The 16,154-nt window shown below is 45.3% G+C and overlaps 1 protein-coding gene across 2 annotated transcripts in view; it reads left to right on the forward strand.

Annotated features, from left to right (window-relative positions):
* The window catches only part of LOC126535807 (cyclin-I-like), a 43,424-nt gene extending 27,697 nt beyond the window's left edge, over positions 1-15,727 (forward strand). Inside the window, exons 1-8 of one of the 2 annotated variants that reach the window (XM_072287768.1) lie at positions 4,573-4,762; positions 6,502-6,643; positions 6,856-6,990; positions 8,555-8,629; positions 8,737-8,877; positions 9,691-9,921; positions 12,728-12,856; positions 13,721-15,727. In XM_072287768.1, coding sequence (XP_072143869.1) covers positions 6,539-6,643; positions 6,856-6,990; positions 8,555-8,629; positions 8,737-8,877; positions 9,691-9,921; positions 12,728-12,856; positions 13,721-13,882 — 978 coding nt within the window. In that variant the 5' untranslated portion in view covers positions 4,573-4,762; positions 6,502-6,538 and the 3' untranslated portion in view covers positions 13,883-15,727. Of the gene's footprint in view, positions 1-4,572; positions 4,763-6,501; positions 6,644-6,855; positions 6,991-8,554; positions 8,630-8,736; positions 8,878-9,690; positions 9,922-12,727; positions 12,857-13,720 lie in introns of those variants that run through there. The other variant, XM_050182631.3, reaches the window with a different exon arrangement.
* The last annotated feature ends 427 nt before the right edge of the window (positions 15,728-16,154 follow it).

A 16,154-nucleotide genomic window follows, 5' to 3' on the forward strand; every position in this document is an offset into this window, starting at 1 on the left:
ACGTTTTAGACGAAGCCTCTTACAACACCAGCCAACGCAAGCCTCGCAGACACATATACCGTCATTCCCCTGTCGGCACGGTGCCCCCTTAAGAAACTCCCATAGACGGTGGTATGGTGGCTAGACCCTTCTAGCCACCATAACGGTGGCGCCAGATTTTCCTCTAGGTGTTATAGTGAGAAACTCTATGGTTTAAAGCCTGCATATAGAAGACGAAGTCGTTTCACGGCAGTGTCTGCGTGATGAAAAGGAAGAAAGTTATGACGATGAATAAAGCCGCCTTAAGTAGTGCCTTTCATTCTTAACACAACAATGGACGCTGCCCAGAGGTCTTGGGTCGAGACATTTCTAGCTTTTATTCGGCAGCCTCTCGAACATAGAAATAAATGAGCAAATAAATGGAAATAAAAAAGAGATGGAAGTGACACAACGCGAGAAAATGCCACTTGTGCGAACGATTGGCGCTCTGCATTCGTATACTATGCGCACCCGTGAGCAAAATTATACGGACCATGGATTGCGCGATAAAACTCATTTTCTCCTCTGTCTGTGAATGCAACTTGAAATTAAGACTGCGGTCCAAACTTGGCGTTACGAATTTTCTAGTGCGCTCGTCGGCTTCCGTTTATGCGTGTTGATTACGAAGAAATTCTGTTTTTTCGGCGACCCTGTGTGTGGTCCGTATACTTTTGCTCGCGCATGTACAAAGCATGCTGTGCTCTACTCGCTCCCAATGTGCCAGAAACATAAGTGATCGCTTCTTGTGCTCTCTCTCACAGAAACCTATTTTCTTCACGAAAATATGAAGAGGCTTCTTTGCAGATTGCTAAGCGGCGCTAAAATAACGCGACAGTCCGGATGACGCAAAGCCAAGCGCGCCGCAGGGAAGCCACGCCCCGAGCCTTCTCCCTCGCACCACCGCTGCCCGCTGCGAATCGCGCGAGCGTCCCCAAAGGAGAGGGTGTTGGCGTCCCACGCTGCGGAGTTGTGGGCACTCGCGAGCCTTCCACGTGCGCGCTGCGTGCGCGTTTGCTCCTCATCACGCGCGAGTTCCGCGCAGTGCTAGGAACAAGAGTGCGCGGCAAAATGTCGTGCCCCCGCGTTTTTTGAAATGTTGCGTCCTGAAGGCACTTCCTGAAGCTAGTATGGGCTGGCGACTGAAAAAGAAACGAAGCAGGATAACCGTATGGGGGAGCGCCTCCAAAATCGCTGTTTACACGCGCGCTTTGACAGAGCATTCAAACAGAAAACTAATGCTATCGTGGGCCCCATTGGCACACATCTGCGAGTTCCCGCAAAGAAGCCAATTACGATCGAAAAATTCGTTCCTAATCGGGCTTGATTGCGATCGAAAGTGTTCATATGAGCAAGTAGAAAGATCAGAGGTGTCACCGATTTCAGGAGATAATCAAGGAAGCGCCAGAAGCGCGGGACGAGCGGTTTAACGCAAACGTAGCACTTACTTAGCATAGGGCTGACGCCAGTCCTAGGCTAACATGTGCGTTAACCGCTACACGTTTGACCAAAAATCTTCAGACCATGGGAGCGTCAACTGCTCTCCAATTCCCCGACCTTTTTTCAAGCCACTGGCTTGGTAGAGAGGAGGTGCATCTGTCGGTTGGATAGGCTGCTTCATACAAGCCGTGAAGTGTCGTATCGAACTGACGTGTACTGAAAAGAACGAAACAGTTGCGTTCGCTAAACGTACGGCAGGACCGGAGTAAGCGCGCGCTTAAGTGCGGCCTTGTTAAACCTTATCACAACTGTCGGCTGTGGCGGCGGAGTGACACAAAATATTGTTCCTGCTAATTGCATCGGCCACGGCGCTAGGACTCTGACGCAATGCACCCAACGGACGACTGGCGCGCACTGGCACGCACGGTGCAGAAGGTGCTCGCTGCGCGTAACCCCGGCTACAGCGTCGCGCGACGCCTCTCAGCGAGCCGCTCGGTTTTTCAAGGCCACTTAGTGTATTGGTCGGCGTCCTTGGATCATCGCCTCATTGGCCCCATCCTCGCGCGCAACTTGCTTGCCGAGTTGGGTGGGGAAACAAGAAAAAAAAAAAAACAGAGAGAGAGAGAGAAAGAGTGAGAGGTCCAGTGGAGATCACTAAAAAGATCACTGGTCCTGCCCCTGGCCGACTCCGCTGGAAGGCGACGACGGACAAAAAGCTGCGCAATTCAGGATGCTTTGCGGAAGCGTCTTGCTTCCGGTCGCGAATCTCTAGAAGCATAGGCGCCGCTCCAGGTTTTGTTTTTCTTTCCATCAAGCTGCGCTCGTGCTGCATGTGTCGACATCGCTGAGAGAGCACTCTAGCTGCTCTCATTTTGTCCTTTCAGAATTTACTTCTGGGTGACAAGCTCCGCTAAAAACGAGTGAGGATTGCGACTTACTTCCTAAGCAAAACGGGACCCGTGTGTGTATCTGGGGTAGCTTTTAACACATGCATATTCCAGACAACCCAAGCTTCGGTCTTTGCGGAAGCATGTAGCATGAACGTGAAGATGAGAGAATACTACAATACTTTGCTTCCCATTTCAGTGCGCTGAAAGGAAAAAAAAAATGTAGAAAATAAAAGAAAAACGAGCACAAATTTACTCAGACGTTTACTGCATAAAGGCTATCTTTGGTGTAAAAGTGTGTTTTGTAGGTGCTTTGCAGTTAAATTCAGCAACTATTAAGCATGGTAATGGGCGAGTCCTGCAAGAATATTTACACAGACGAATCTGAGACGTCAGCCAATGTTCATCACACGAAACAATATATTGCTGTTCAGCCAGCGAAATGCCGAGAACAGTGCAATTATGCTGCGCTAAAAACGCGGAAGAGATCGAGAGCGAAAGCTTTTCAATCTCACAGCTGCGACAATTAACAGACATGCAGCTGTTCTGGTGAACACAACGTGTCTACGAAATAATTAGCAGTTGCGCTACGTCAGAGGGCACACCGCTGGGAGCCTTTACCAATATCTCCCACCTGCTGCTTACTCGTCGCGATGGCTGCTACGGAGCACAATTAAAGTCGCCAGTTCGATTCTCTATTGCCGAAACCGCATTTTGGTGCGAGCTCTGTGCATAAACGCTCTTGCCCTGATCGAGGTTTCGGTGTACGTGGAAGAACTCAGATTGGTCGAAATTATTTTTATTCTACTTAGAAGCCACCCGATCACGATAAACGCACCCACAATCAGTGACGTAACTATGTATTTCGGCATCAGTATACCTGACGAAGTTTCAGTCATCCATGTGAGAACAACCTACTCAGACAGAGAGTCAAATTGACCGGCTAAAGACACCCTCCGAACTTTCGGTGCTATCGAAGGCATTTTCTTATTACTATCAATGTACGACCAGGCCATTGCGTGTGCATTGAGCATGCGTTGAACATGCGTGTTACCGGACGCTGGCGAGTGCTCCCAAACCATGTTGATGTTGATACGCCACAATATATCACTACGACCTTATATATTTATGTCTACTGCAGGTTGATGATGGTGATAACGCCACACATGATTGAACTTAATTGCCCAAGTGCATTTGTTACTTGACCTTGTTTTCTCCTCTACGTATGAGTAAATGAACCCATATCGCAAACAGAACTTTATGCTATTCATGAATGCTTCAACTACATTTTTTTTTTCGGAAATGTTCGTTTCTTTTCTTCTTTCTTTCTTCTCATGTATGCACTCGACTTCGCTCAATAACTCAACCAGAAACACGGCAGCCTGCGTTCTCTAACGTCGCATGCGCATGTACACCTTCTAGTTGTAATTTATGTTCAATCTTGCAGTATTTTATATTCAGAATTTCAAGCGCATATGCAGAATATTTGTGGCATTTATGCAAGTTAGCTTCTATTTTCTCTGCCAAGCTGTCAACCACTACCTCCAAGGCTCTGCATATACATATATATTTAACTAATTAAACTACACCGTTAGACCAACGCGACGCACATTCAATCGCTGTAGTAGCAACCCCAGCACAAATCATCAGCGCGCAGCTCGTCCATATTTATCTACTTTTTCTATTTCTCGACAAAAGTGTCGGCTACTGCAATTTGTAAGCATTGCGTGAACTCGAGAGGAAGAGGTTGGTTGCATCGTTGGAAGCACCATGGTGAAATCGCAGTAAGTGCATTTGCTACTTTTCGTAAGTACTGTAACAACATCATGCAAAATTGAGCGCGGCCGTTCGATTCCTTTTGTGGCCGCGAATTTTCGAGAAGCGCCGAGCGGCCGGCCTGTCGAGCGACGACCGTTGCCGGCCGTCGCAGCCGCATACCCGACCGGCTACGCGAGCTCCGAGATTCGCTCTCGGCGTATTGACGTCACTATGACGACAGAAGCGAAAGAAAAACAAATGTGGAGCGGAGGCCACGGTACCGCTTAGCAAGGTTCTCGTGCGCGTCAAGAAATAGTTCTGCACTCTTAGTCAATTCTTTGGTACGTGGACAAACGAATAATTGAAGCAACTTGTTCCATTTGTATTTATCTGCAATACTCTATCTATATTAGTTTGTAAGGTCTTTTTATAGTGCTCTATTTTTAAGCAAGTCCCGCGGTGCAATACAACTAATCGCCCTACCTTCTCAGCTGTTTACCAACGGGCAGTCATCTGACGGTTTCTTGGTTGCGCTGCTGTATTATAGTTATGCGTCGCTTGTCTTAGCCATTTGCATCTTGTTTAGAAATTTCTAGTGCTTACGCGCTTCCATCGAACATATGCTGGTCGGGAAGACAAGCTTGGCTCGACAACAGTCCGAGGTAAGGCGATGTTCCTTTCGTGGATCCGCGGCAGACTCGCTTTTGTTTCTAGGTGCCCTTAGCAAATGTCGCCGTTCCCCATTTGAACTTTCAAGCATATATAAAGAACGTATTCACCGTAAAAAGAACTTTTTCAAGCACCTCTTGTTAGGTTTCTACAATTTGACCACTTGGAGGACGCAAAATTGTTCGCAAATGTGCCCTTTTTGACCTTACGATTGATCATACTGCGGAGCCTTCATTTCTTATGCAATTTAAGACCATCTTTTGCCAATGCACCTCACTATTCTTCCAGCTGTCGTCCAGAGCAACTTCCTTTTTATTGCATTTTGATTCGCTTATTTATGGAGAACACCGTGTTCGATTTTTGTCGCCATCTCGGTAACCTCTGGAGAGCATAACCTTCGTTATCAATTTTATCGCTTTCTAGAAACATAAATCGCTTCCGTGAAGTATTTTGCTGTTTGTTCTGTCGTTGTGCTGCAGTTTTGGAGTGCGTCAAACGCAGCGCTGAAATTTCGAATATCCTGCCTCCGCACCGCAACTGTTGCCACTCGTATATAAGTGGGTGTGGCCCCTCTGAAACCTCTGTCATGTCCCTTCACTTTCAGGTGAATCTGCTTCTACTTTAACTTATCTTCTAGCGCATGTCTCGTGCTTCCACAGGGGCGAACGTTCTTTTCTTCGAAGCAACCGCTGCATGTTGTGGTTCTTATGTATACATAACGCTCGCGCCGTTGCGACTGTCTTTAAGCACCATCGCAGATATTTTTTAACAGAAAACGCCGTTACCACCTGCCTACTCTTTGGTGAAGGCACGGTTGGTCGAGGCGAATGTTTCAGCCATTGTCGATATGCGTGCCCCGAGCGTCGTCGCCTTTTGCCTTCGGGAAGACCCGCCACCTGCGCCAGGCTGTCTGACGCAACGTCATTTCAACCTTGTAAAAATCCTTGGCGATTCGCTGTGGCCGAGCAGCTTCTCTCCTCCTTCGTGTTACTAGCCGGCGTGGGAGCACGTAGTCATCACTCAACCTACGTTTGCCTCATTTCCCTTGATTTTTTTCTTCTTTTTCATCTCTTACGGCCAAATACGTGAAAGACTGTTTAAGGTAAATGTCGATGCGTGTTAACTGGTAATACGTTTTTGCAAGTCACGAAGCAGCATGAATGGCGTCCTTTCCATTTTGCCGAACATTAAGGTGCAGTTTCTGTGTAGCGGAAGGCTGCGTGCGTATACTGCGCCGTAGGTAGTCTGTATAATACTTGTTTACTGGTGTAATCGACTGAAAAAATGTGACGCTGCGTGACCCATGTTTCTTGAACATTACCATCTGCTCGAAATATTCAGTAAGGCAGGAGGAGCCGCAGCACACCTAGTGAAAAGTGGATCAGATTCATCAAATGAAGCTTGCAGTTGTTACTGCCTGTTGTGATGTGATAGTCACCTCACAAAACACAGGACAGCATAACAAAATCCTGAAGGGCATACATAATAACAGGTTATGCCTTGAAGGGCATGCCTAATAAACGAAATGCTTAGAACAGTTAGCGAATACATTGTATGTCAAGCATTTGTTGTGATATATAATTACAACGGCTTCTCAAAATAATACTCGTATGACAGTACCAGAGTATGGTCCTGTCGTACCGTGAGCTGTCTTGGTTTTTGGCAGTTTTGTAACTATACTTGTTGGAATGGCTACAGGTGCTAACAGTCTTCCGTCTTTTTCTTTTTACAGTTTGAAGCAGGTGCGTTTTGCCGCAAGTGCAGCTGCCATGCCTATCCAGGCCGGGCTCACAGCCGACTCTGCCATCGCCCTGGTACAGCGCTATCTCGGGAAGGAGCGGCTTCATTGGCGGCCCTGCACCTATGCTTCACAGGTAGGTCTCAAGGTGACACTGGCACATACACACCTCCATAGTGGGCAGTCTTCCTGGCCCTGATATGCTCTGGTTGGTGGGGTATCTTATCTTGAAATGCCAGGAGTGTCTGCAGTTTGCTTTGCTGGCTATTGTGATCTTATCAGTCTTCCCCTTCCTCCTTTCGCTTTGTTGTTGGGGTGACTATGCTTATCTTGTGACTGCCATTTCAGGGGGAAGAGATCACACCTGTCCAACGGAACCATACTGTGAAATGGCTGACTGTCCTCAACCGGTACCTGAGGTTCAATCCTGAGACCCTCTTCCTCTCGGTCACACTCATGGATGAGTTCCTTCGCTTGGTTAGGGTGAGTGCAGAATCCGCCTTCTTCCACAGTATTGAATGTTCACACAGACGACACAAAGTAGCTGCCATGGTGGCTCTGTAGCTGTGGTGTTTGCTGTAGATTGTGAGATAGTGAAATTGAATCTTGGCCATGGAAATTGCACTCCAATGAAGGCAGAATGCTTAAATGTTCTTGTACTTGGATTTATGTTTGCTCTAAGGAACAGGTGGTCAAAATTAACATGGAGGACTTCACTGTGGTGTTTCTCACAGTGCATTGGGCAGCATCAGGATATTGAATGCCATTAGTGAGTTCTTTCGAAGGCAGTATATATAAAGGTATTATCTTGCTGTCAACAGCCTATGTACTGCAGGTAATAGATAACCTACACATGGGACTTTGTTGTGACTGGTGTCTGCCCTTCTCTCGCTTTGTGACATTTAGAAGTTTTGCTGCAGTGCAGGCTCCTTCTATAATCACTTTAGATACTCCCCCTTTATGTGAGGCAAAAGCAGAAGTTGAATTGAGAGAAAAGTTAATCAGACAGTTGCACACCTATTTACCGATTGTCATATCTGACAACGAAAGAAAGCACGACTGATTTAGTGTGAGAAGCATTCAGTTGCAGATGTTAAGAAGGTACTCCCTTACACTGACAAAAGCAGCAAAAGATGCATGGGTGAACAAAAAAGAAATGAAGGCCGCGGTGGTTTAGCGACTACGGTGTTGCACTGCTAAGCACGAGGTTACAGGATCAAATCCCGCCCACGAAGGCCGCATTTCGATGCGGGTGATATGCAATAACGCTTGTGTCCCACGCATTGGCGACATGTTACAGATCTTCTGGTGATCAAAATTAATGTGGAGTCCCACACTTCGGCATACCTCATAATCAAATCGTGGTTTTGCCACATAAAACCCCAGAATTTAGTTATTCAACAAGAGAAAGTTTCCTTGTTTTTGTGTTTCTGCATTGTCTGCTGGCTGCGTTTCTGTGATCGTACACAAACTTGACCCTGCTTGCACCCTTTGCCCTCTTCATTGCACTGACAAGAACAACATTTTAGTAAGGAGCTGGCAACAAGCAAATGAGGAACATGTTGATGCAAGCTGAGACCTCCAGTCTACCCACCGGTAAAACAGCTAGCTCACTCGCATAAATGACTATAAAGTTACCATTTGCTGTACCTAGCTGCTTGAATCGGCTTGTTTTTACCAATGATAATGAATTGTGATGTGTCATCCATAGCTTTTGTAGACGGACAGGCCTCTGGGTTTTTTCGTTTAGGTCATCAAACTTCGACAAGTCAAGTGTGTATTGGATTTCTGGGTCAAGACAGCCGTGCACTTGCACGACGCTCAAGGAAACCACCTTATTGTTGTTCCTGTGTTTAGAAACACAGATTTCTGTAGTTGTAGATCCTGACACTGGTACACCACATCATGTAGCACTATAAATCAGGCTTGCTATCTCTTCACTGACAAATGTATCACCAATTAGTCTATCTTGCCTAATGATTTTTGTCTTTGTTATGTATCTGGCCGTGTATGCTTAATGTAACCTGTGTGTTTCATTCCATTACAGGCACAACCCAAGTACCTGAAATGTATTGCTATTTCGTGCTTCTACTTAGCATCCAAGATTATAGAGGAAGATGAGGTAAGTGTTGTAACTAAATTTGGCTGCTTTGTATTTTTTTGTTTCAGCTGCAATCACTTTGAACCATTTTTAGAGGTGTTGAGTCAAGCGTGTGCCTGAACTTGCAGGTGGTTCCACATATCAAGGATCTGATCAAGAACTGTGATTGCATCTTCAGTGTGTCTGAGATTACCCGCATGGAGGCATTGATTCTCAAGAAACTCAGATGGGACCTCTGTCGAGCCACATCGCTCGACTTCTTGCACGGGGTAAGGCACCTGTGCTGCTGCTTGCTTTTGTTTAAGCCTAATACGAAATGGTGCGACACTATTTGGATAGAGTGCCTATTGTAAGCTGTATACTTTTTCTATTATTCACTTGCCATATCTTGAAATAGAACAAGTTTTGACCAGTTACATTGAAATAGAACAAGGATTTTGCTAGTTACTTATACCTGGGTGTGGAATGAAACTTCAGAGGCAACAAGAAAACTTTGAAGGGGAAGGATCATAGTTCAACTGGAATGTGAAAGATTGACAATGTGTGGATTCGTTTGACGCTTCTGACTTCAAAGAGGCTTGTGGCATTATTATTTTAACCTTGATGAACCATAATTTCCATTGGAAATTTGTGACATGGGAATCGTAAATTCCATTCAGCCTCTAGGGGGTGCCTTATGACTTTTATGTTGAATTAGTTGTTCAGATTGTCAGAGTGACTTGCTCATGGTATGGTGTTATGCTCCAAGTGCGCATAATCTAAACATTGTGGGACACATGCTTTAAGGTGATTTTGTTTACTGTTCAAAGTTGCGTGATAAATTAAGATGCTTCACTACACAAGGGTAACATTGCTGCAATGTAGGTACACAGCCAATATGAACTTCAAGAAATAGTAAAAGAAGCTGCAGTGTACCATCTTAGCGAAGGTGTGCCAAGCCTTAGAAATACCCACAAAATGCAGATGATTACCAAGGTGATTCAGCACCAGATTTTTTTGTAGTAATGGGCAGAAGTAGGACATTTTATGCCCAGTCAAGCTGATGGTTGATATTGACTGATCTGGCTCTCACTTGGGTGCAGTTTTACGCTCTGCTGGTGTTGAACCGAAGCCTCCTCCTGCCAGACCAGTCTGAGCAGCAGTTGGCAGCTTTGGGTCCCCTACTGGAAACCAAGCTGCAGATCTGCCTGGATCAGGCGTCTCTGGTGGGGACCCGGCCCTCCACCTTGGCCCTGGCCCTGGTCAGCCTGGAGCTAGAGACGTGGACCCCGAACTGGTTCGTCATCACTATCGCCCTGCAGCGGCTGGCTAAGGTGTGTGCATGTCATGTCCACTTTGCAAGCTGTCTTTATGCCAACCCTGGCTGTTGCTGGCATTCGCCAAAAACTCTTGCTTGTCCCCTTTTCTTGCTGAGAGCAGTGACCAGTAAGACTGTGCCAGTACAAACAGCCAATTTTAACCTGCTGCTCACATTATGGCCAAAAAGATGCAGCTGAAAGCTCATCTAAAATTTCATCAAAATTGGAACACTTCTAATTTTATGCAACAAAGGGTTACTAAATATGGAGCAACAATTGTAGCTTGTCTTCTGTGCATTGTGAAATGTATCTTGTGGGGAGCTGCTGTTGTGTTGCAGAAAGTACACAAGGAGAACTAACGGAAGGCAGGCCTAACAGTTCGCTCTTTGGCAATGGGTAAAGCAATTGCCTAACCCTTTCAGGTTAAGTGGTGTAAATATACGGTGCCACGAACGAGTCCAAAATGGTCGATGCCATATATTTACGGCGCCGTCTGTACATTTAAAAAGTGCGCCAATTTCCTAATTTTTTTCTTTCTTGGAATGTGCTGCCACTATGCGGGAATACAGGGAATTTTTTCTTGCGCCTCCCTCTCTCGGCTTTCGTTGCATGGTTTGTTTGAGAGCTAGTATGTTTGCTCCGGTGCGTCTATATACTACCGCTCGTACATTGGAGCGCGCACACGTGGTTGGGCAGCGGTTAGTTTGAGTTTTGTTCCACGGGCGGTTTAGGCTTCTTGCATTCGCAAAACTTATGGTTATCTCATTCCTAATTGCTTAAAGGCTGACTGCCTGTTACTCGCTCATTTATTGCTCACAGGGGTTTGCATACGAAGAATGCAGCCGTGCATGCGTTTCCTTTCCTTTTTTTTTTTGTCTAAAAAAATAATAGCCTCTGGTTGGCGGTAAGATGAAGATTAGTGGAAGTTTGTCACATGTTTTGCTTTTTTTACGGGCACACAATCATACAGTCTTCTTGAGTGCGCTCACCTGCACAGTTCAATTACACTGTGGACGTAAATATTAGTGTAAGAGCAGGAACATTTGAGACTTGTGAAATATTCTCATGTGCACATTGTCTAAACCTTGAACTATGTGTATAATAATGTAGCAAATTTTTAATTCTTATAAGTTTATTTTCTTTTTTACTGTTGTTATTCATGAATAAACAGTACATATATACCAATGCAAAATATTTTTTTCTCACTTTACGGTCACCCTAGAAAAATTACGGTAAATTTTTTTCGAAACGGGTCCCTCGGAAGAATTTAAATCTGCAATAAAAGAATCGACCCTGAAAGGGCTAATAGTAGAGGAAATCACAATTGAATGGAAGATTTTCATTTTTAAATTTACTTTGTTACATGAAAAATGAAGCATTCAAGCTTCTCAATGCATCTGCCACAGTCTGAAATTGAGCCTGTCACCTCAAGTTCGGTAGCAGAGCGCCATATGATGTGGCTCTTTTATGTTGAGCACTGCACTCGCACAGGTCAAGCAAATAGCTGAATAAGTCCCTTAAAATGTAATACAGTAAACTCTCAGTTGTACGAACGTCGGTTTATCGAATGTTTCAGAATTACAAACTTTTTAAAAATCCCCGGCAGTTTGCTTGTAGATTCTATGCAAAAATGTTTCACTTAAACGAATTTTGGAACAGTCAACATTTCAGTTTAACGAACTCACTCAGAGGACCAAGGCTTGCACTCCACTGCAGGCGCGACCGATGCCCGCCCTCATCAAACCGCCGCTCCAGCGGCAGTGTAACGTCGCTCGCGCTATAGCGCCCCTGGGGCAAAGCGGCGGTGCGAAAAACGAACGGCAACGAGGCATGGCCTGCGAGATCGCTCGCACAAAACGAGCAAGCATGTAATCTCGGAGGCCATGAACAAAGTAACAACGCTGGCGCTTACAACGCCGCCAGAGCAAAGCAGCGATCTTTCACACCACAAACCACGTGGTGTGTGTCTTTTTTTCCGATTGGCTAGTCGTGCAGTGCCTGTAGTCGTGGCATGGTCGTCGTCTCTTTCTTTTCAGTCTCGTCGGTTCCGCATGTGCACATAAACGACCGACGTGGTGTGTTTTTCATTGATATGTCCAAATTCCATTTCACACATTTCTAACACTGGATGCCATGTCTTTTGCTCCATGAATTGCACTTCAAACTTTTGACTCTGTATGCCATGTCTTATGTTGGTCTAGTGAATATTCAGTTTAGTGAACTTTCAATTAAGTGAACTATTTCCTTCGGTCCCTTGAAGTTCACTCAAGTGAGAGTTCAGTGTACTTCCATCCTTTATTCATTTGCTTGAGTCTCAAGTAGAGAAGCCATACCATGAGATCCTAGCATGAAGTGGCAAAGTGTGTAGAGCTGCGCTTGGACATAATGTGCATGTAACCTTCATGTCATGGTTGCAGTGCTGGTAGCAGCATCTTGTGAAGTTGTGTTCAAGCAAATGCACTAAAAACACTGCCTCGCACTACTCCACAGAGAATAATCAAGCAGAGCCCAGTTGTAACAAGTTGCCAATGCCATAACTTTTACATTGACAAATAAGACACACACTGGCATATTGCAGCGAGTTCTGCAAACATCAGTTGAAAGCAATTTCCCTAGGCACCTGCTTTATGCTAGCATGCTGATAGTAATAAAGTAATGGTAATTAATAGTACTCTAAGAACCGAAGCGTTGGCTTTAGTATTGGGAGGTGTAGTGGCAGTAGCAGCATGTACCTTCTCTTTAGAGGGGTCTGGCCTTTTAACCTTTGCTTATTTTGCTACACTACGCCTCGGGTCTCAAGGGATTTACATTATTTTCGCAGGTTGAGAACAGCGATGTCATTCGGTGCCGAGAAGAGCTGGCCTGCATCTTCATCAAAGCACGCACAGCTGTGTCGCGAAAGCACCGACACTCCGACTCGCAAAGTGCCCACAAGCCATCAAAGAGAAGGGTACATACCAAATTTATGTGGCTATTATATTAATTGTTATATTCCCATGTCACTCTTGTGATTTATAATATGCCTATCAATTTGTTTGTCTAATCTTGTCCTTCTCCTCTGTAATGTACAAATGTAGCTTGAGGATAACATAAATAAATAAAACTTTAATGCAGCACGCACCTTCTAACTGCAATGGCCATTGCTCTTTGCCAACTAATACTGGCCCTGGTTATTGTGCAGAGATGAGGTGTCAGACGTGGATGCTCGATAGATCCACATGGTGTTGTCACAGAAACATATATCTACATCTGGCTGTTGGTTATGTCATCTTGAAAATACAATTGAGTGTTGCGTCACCAAAACTAAGCAGAACTGGTGCTCAATCAGCACTTGTGAGGATGGCCACATCGGAATTCAGTGCAGCAATGTCTTGGCTAGGCATGGCTTTGTATGCCTTTACTCCTCTGCTGCAGGACAGTTCAGGTGTTTGCTGGGAGCAGTACAGCTACCTTTTCTTGTGGCAAGTAACTTGCCGCTAGCAGGTGTCCCTCTGTTGCAGAGTACTAGATTGCTATGGCTATGTTGTTATGGGTTTGGCAGGAAAAAACTCAGAATTAAGTTTTTTAGATCTGCAGTGTGGTCTTTTGCATGGCAGTGCACTTTGTGTTTGCCATATTTATGCTACTGCTCTGCTCAGATGTGAAGGGATGAAAGGATTGGGCAGGAAGAGCTCTTGTCTCTAGGCTTCGTGAACTAGTTTCCCATAACCACTTATCCGTATCTTTTCTGTACTGCCTGGTGCCTTGTTTTGTCTTTCGCAGCCTGTAGGCAAGTTGTGCTCACATGCCATGTGTTGGATTCTGTCACGTGCAGATGGAGACGACGGACATTGAAGACATTTACGACAGCATCAAAAGGTTGTACGGAGAGGAAACCACATCGACGACATCATCAACCCCGGCCAGCATCTCCTGTGGCATGCACCAAGGCCAAGGTGGCATCAGTGTGCCTGGCTTTCCCGTCCGTGCCATGTAGAAGAAACAGCTACAGTTGATGTGGGGAAGCCACACGGAAGGATCCTTGCTAGATGCCAAGGGAAGGAAGCCAGGCCTGGTGCCAGCCCAAGACAGTTTCCCGCCCACATCACCTAGTCCATTATTTTCTTATTTGCTTTTATTTTTATTAGGGCAGGGCTGGTTTAATTGCAACGAAAAGCACCACCAGTGTTTTTGTGGAGTACTTTTTAGCAAAATTATGGTCTAGTCGCATGCCACAAAACTTTTATTGACAGCTTACTGTTCTTTTTTTTTTTTTCATCTATGCCCCTCCCCCCCGCCTGTTTTATTTTTGCGACTATGGCCATCGGTGGCACGTCGCAGGTGCAACTACAGCCTTGGAACACATTTTGCAAGACTGCGTAATATCTTGTGGGCTGTTGCTGCTTCCCTGGTATTGCTACTTTTTTTTCGTTGGACTTTTATATTTTGTTATACATATATTATATACACATACACACAATTGGTTGCCATCACAGTGTTTTATTTCGAGCGTTGTCACTGTTGTGCACATTGTGCGTACACCACCTGTTTGATTGACACTGCATTGGGCAGTGGCCTAGAGGGTGCCGGTTTTTAGAAAAGGTGCTAGATTTTATTTTTAAGGTTACGAAAAACAAGTGTACTTTTACGCGGAACAAATGTGTGTTCTTGTTCACATTACTTTTGTGTGCTCTGTGAAAGTTTGCCGAGACATTTTTAAAAGCCGTTTTACACAGGGGCTATGTGAGGCCTTAATCCTTCTCTCCCCTGCCCGTACGCTGGGCCGGTAATGCTTAGAGGAAGGTCACCAAAATGTTGCATTTGAAATAATTACGCAAGTTGTCAAGTAATTGTTTGCATCAAGCCGCATATCACAGTCCCGCTATACTGAACAATACATATCACACTTAAAGGGAAGATCTTGTTAGTATGGTATCACTCATTACCACTCGGAACAGATATAAAGGTCTGCAGAGTATACAGTCTCTTGAAAGGGGCCCTGAACCTTTTTTTATCGAAGTGGAGAAAGACATTTGAAGTGAAGATAGGCTATTTCAGAACCACTTTGCCGCAAAAAGTACTTAAATGCGTTCAGCAGAAGCGGAGTTATCAGCAATCAAACACGGCCTCAGCTGTGCTCCCCTTCCTCCTCCAATGCCTTGCACTGCGAAGGCTACTGTGGAGACGTCACCGTGGCGCGAACTTCAAATTTCCGATTTGATGCCTATGCCGTGCTAAACGTAAGCCAAACGCGGCTGTCCTCAGAGAGCCGCAGTGCGCTTAGCCATTGGACTTGTGGCGGCACCCCGCGGCACCGCGGTGTAGCTGAGCGCAGCGACCAATATCAGTCGCGTATTGGAGCGTGCTTTATGACGAAATAAAGCGCACAGGAAAGAGCGAGGATCATGGTGTTTTTAAAATGAAAGTATTTGAGGAAAAGGTGACTTCGCGCTCCGCTTGCAAGCTCCACGGACCGCGTTCGACAGCAGAACTTGGCTGAGATGTTCACAACAGCGTATGCTACCCACAGACTAGGTTATTTCACCAAGCCCAAGGGGTGGTCAGGGCCCCTTTAAACGGAACCTCAAGGGACCAGGGAAATTGGTTCCGTTTGTCAGGAGTTCCATGTACTGAGAGACAAAGCTGAATACAATTGCATGAATACAAAACCAACCGTGATAACGGTGTTTCATTTAAGAGGCAATTCCGTTTAAGCGATTTTCGTTTATCGAGATCCCACTGTATTTTAAGAATTCGGCCTAGTGCATTGCATTGACCATTCTTGTCCGAGAAAGAATGATGAGATGTTCCCTGGAAGTGTGAAGTGTACTTTCGCAGATCTCCCACATAAAAAAAACTGCAGCAATAAGCGTGTCGAGCAATACCTTGCTTTGCTGTGTCATATGTGTTCACTGAGTGCTTGTTAATGTTCTTCGCTACTGTACAGCACTCTTCCAGTCTGCGTGGACTAGTTTTGCTTACAGTTGTTTATCCCAGTCGCAAGATCCAGCAAAATCTCATTTCGACATACGAGCAGAAAGGCCTGTCTATGGTCTGTCGGCCATCACTTTTCTACGAGCCTGCTGTAAGCACCAACTCTAGCCCAGGTGCGTTGTGGACTGGTTGGGGAGAGCCCATGTCTTGGAAGTTTTCGGTGTTTGTCTTATGTTTGTCTTTCTGTCCTTTTATTTAGAGTGTAGATTTTGTGTTCTACAAGAGAGTACATTGTAAAAAAAAAATGTATAATATGTAAAAAATGTAAAAAAAAC

The sequence above is a fragment of the Dermacentor andersoni genome, chromosome 4 (assembly GCF_023375885.2).
Source record: "Dermacentor andersoni chromosome 4, qqDerAnde1_hic_scaffold, whole genome shotgun sequence".
NCBI classification, from domain to species: domain Eukaryota; kingdom Metazoa; phylum Arthropoda; class Arachnida; order Ixodida; family Ixodidae; genus Dermacentor; species Dermacentor andersoni.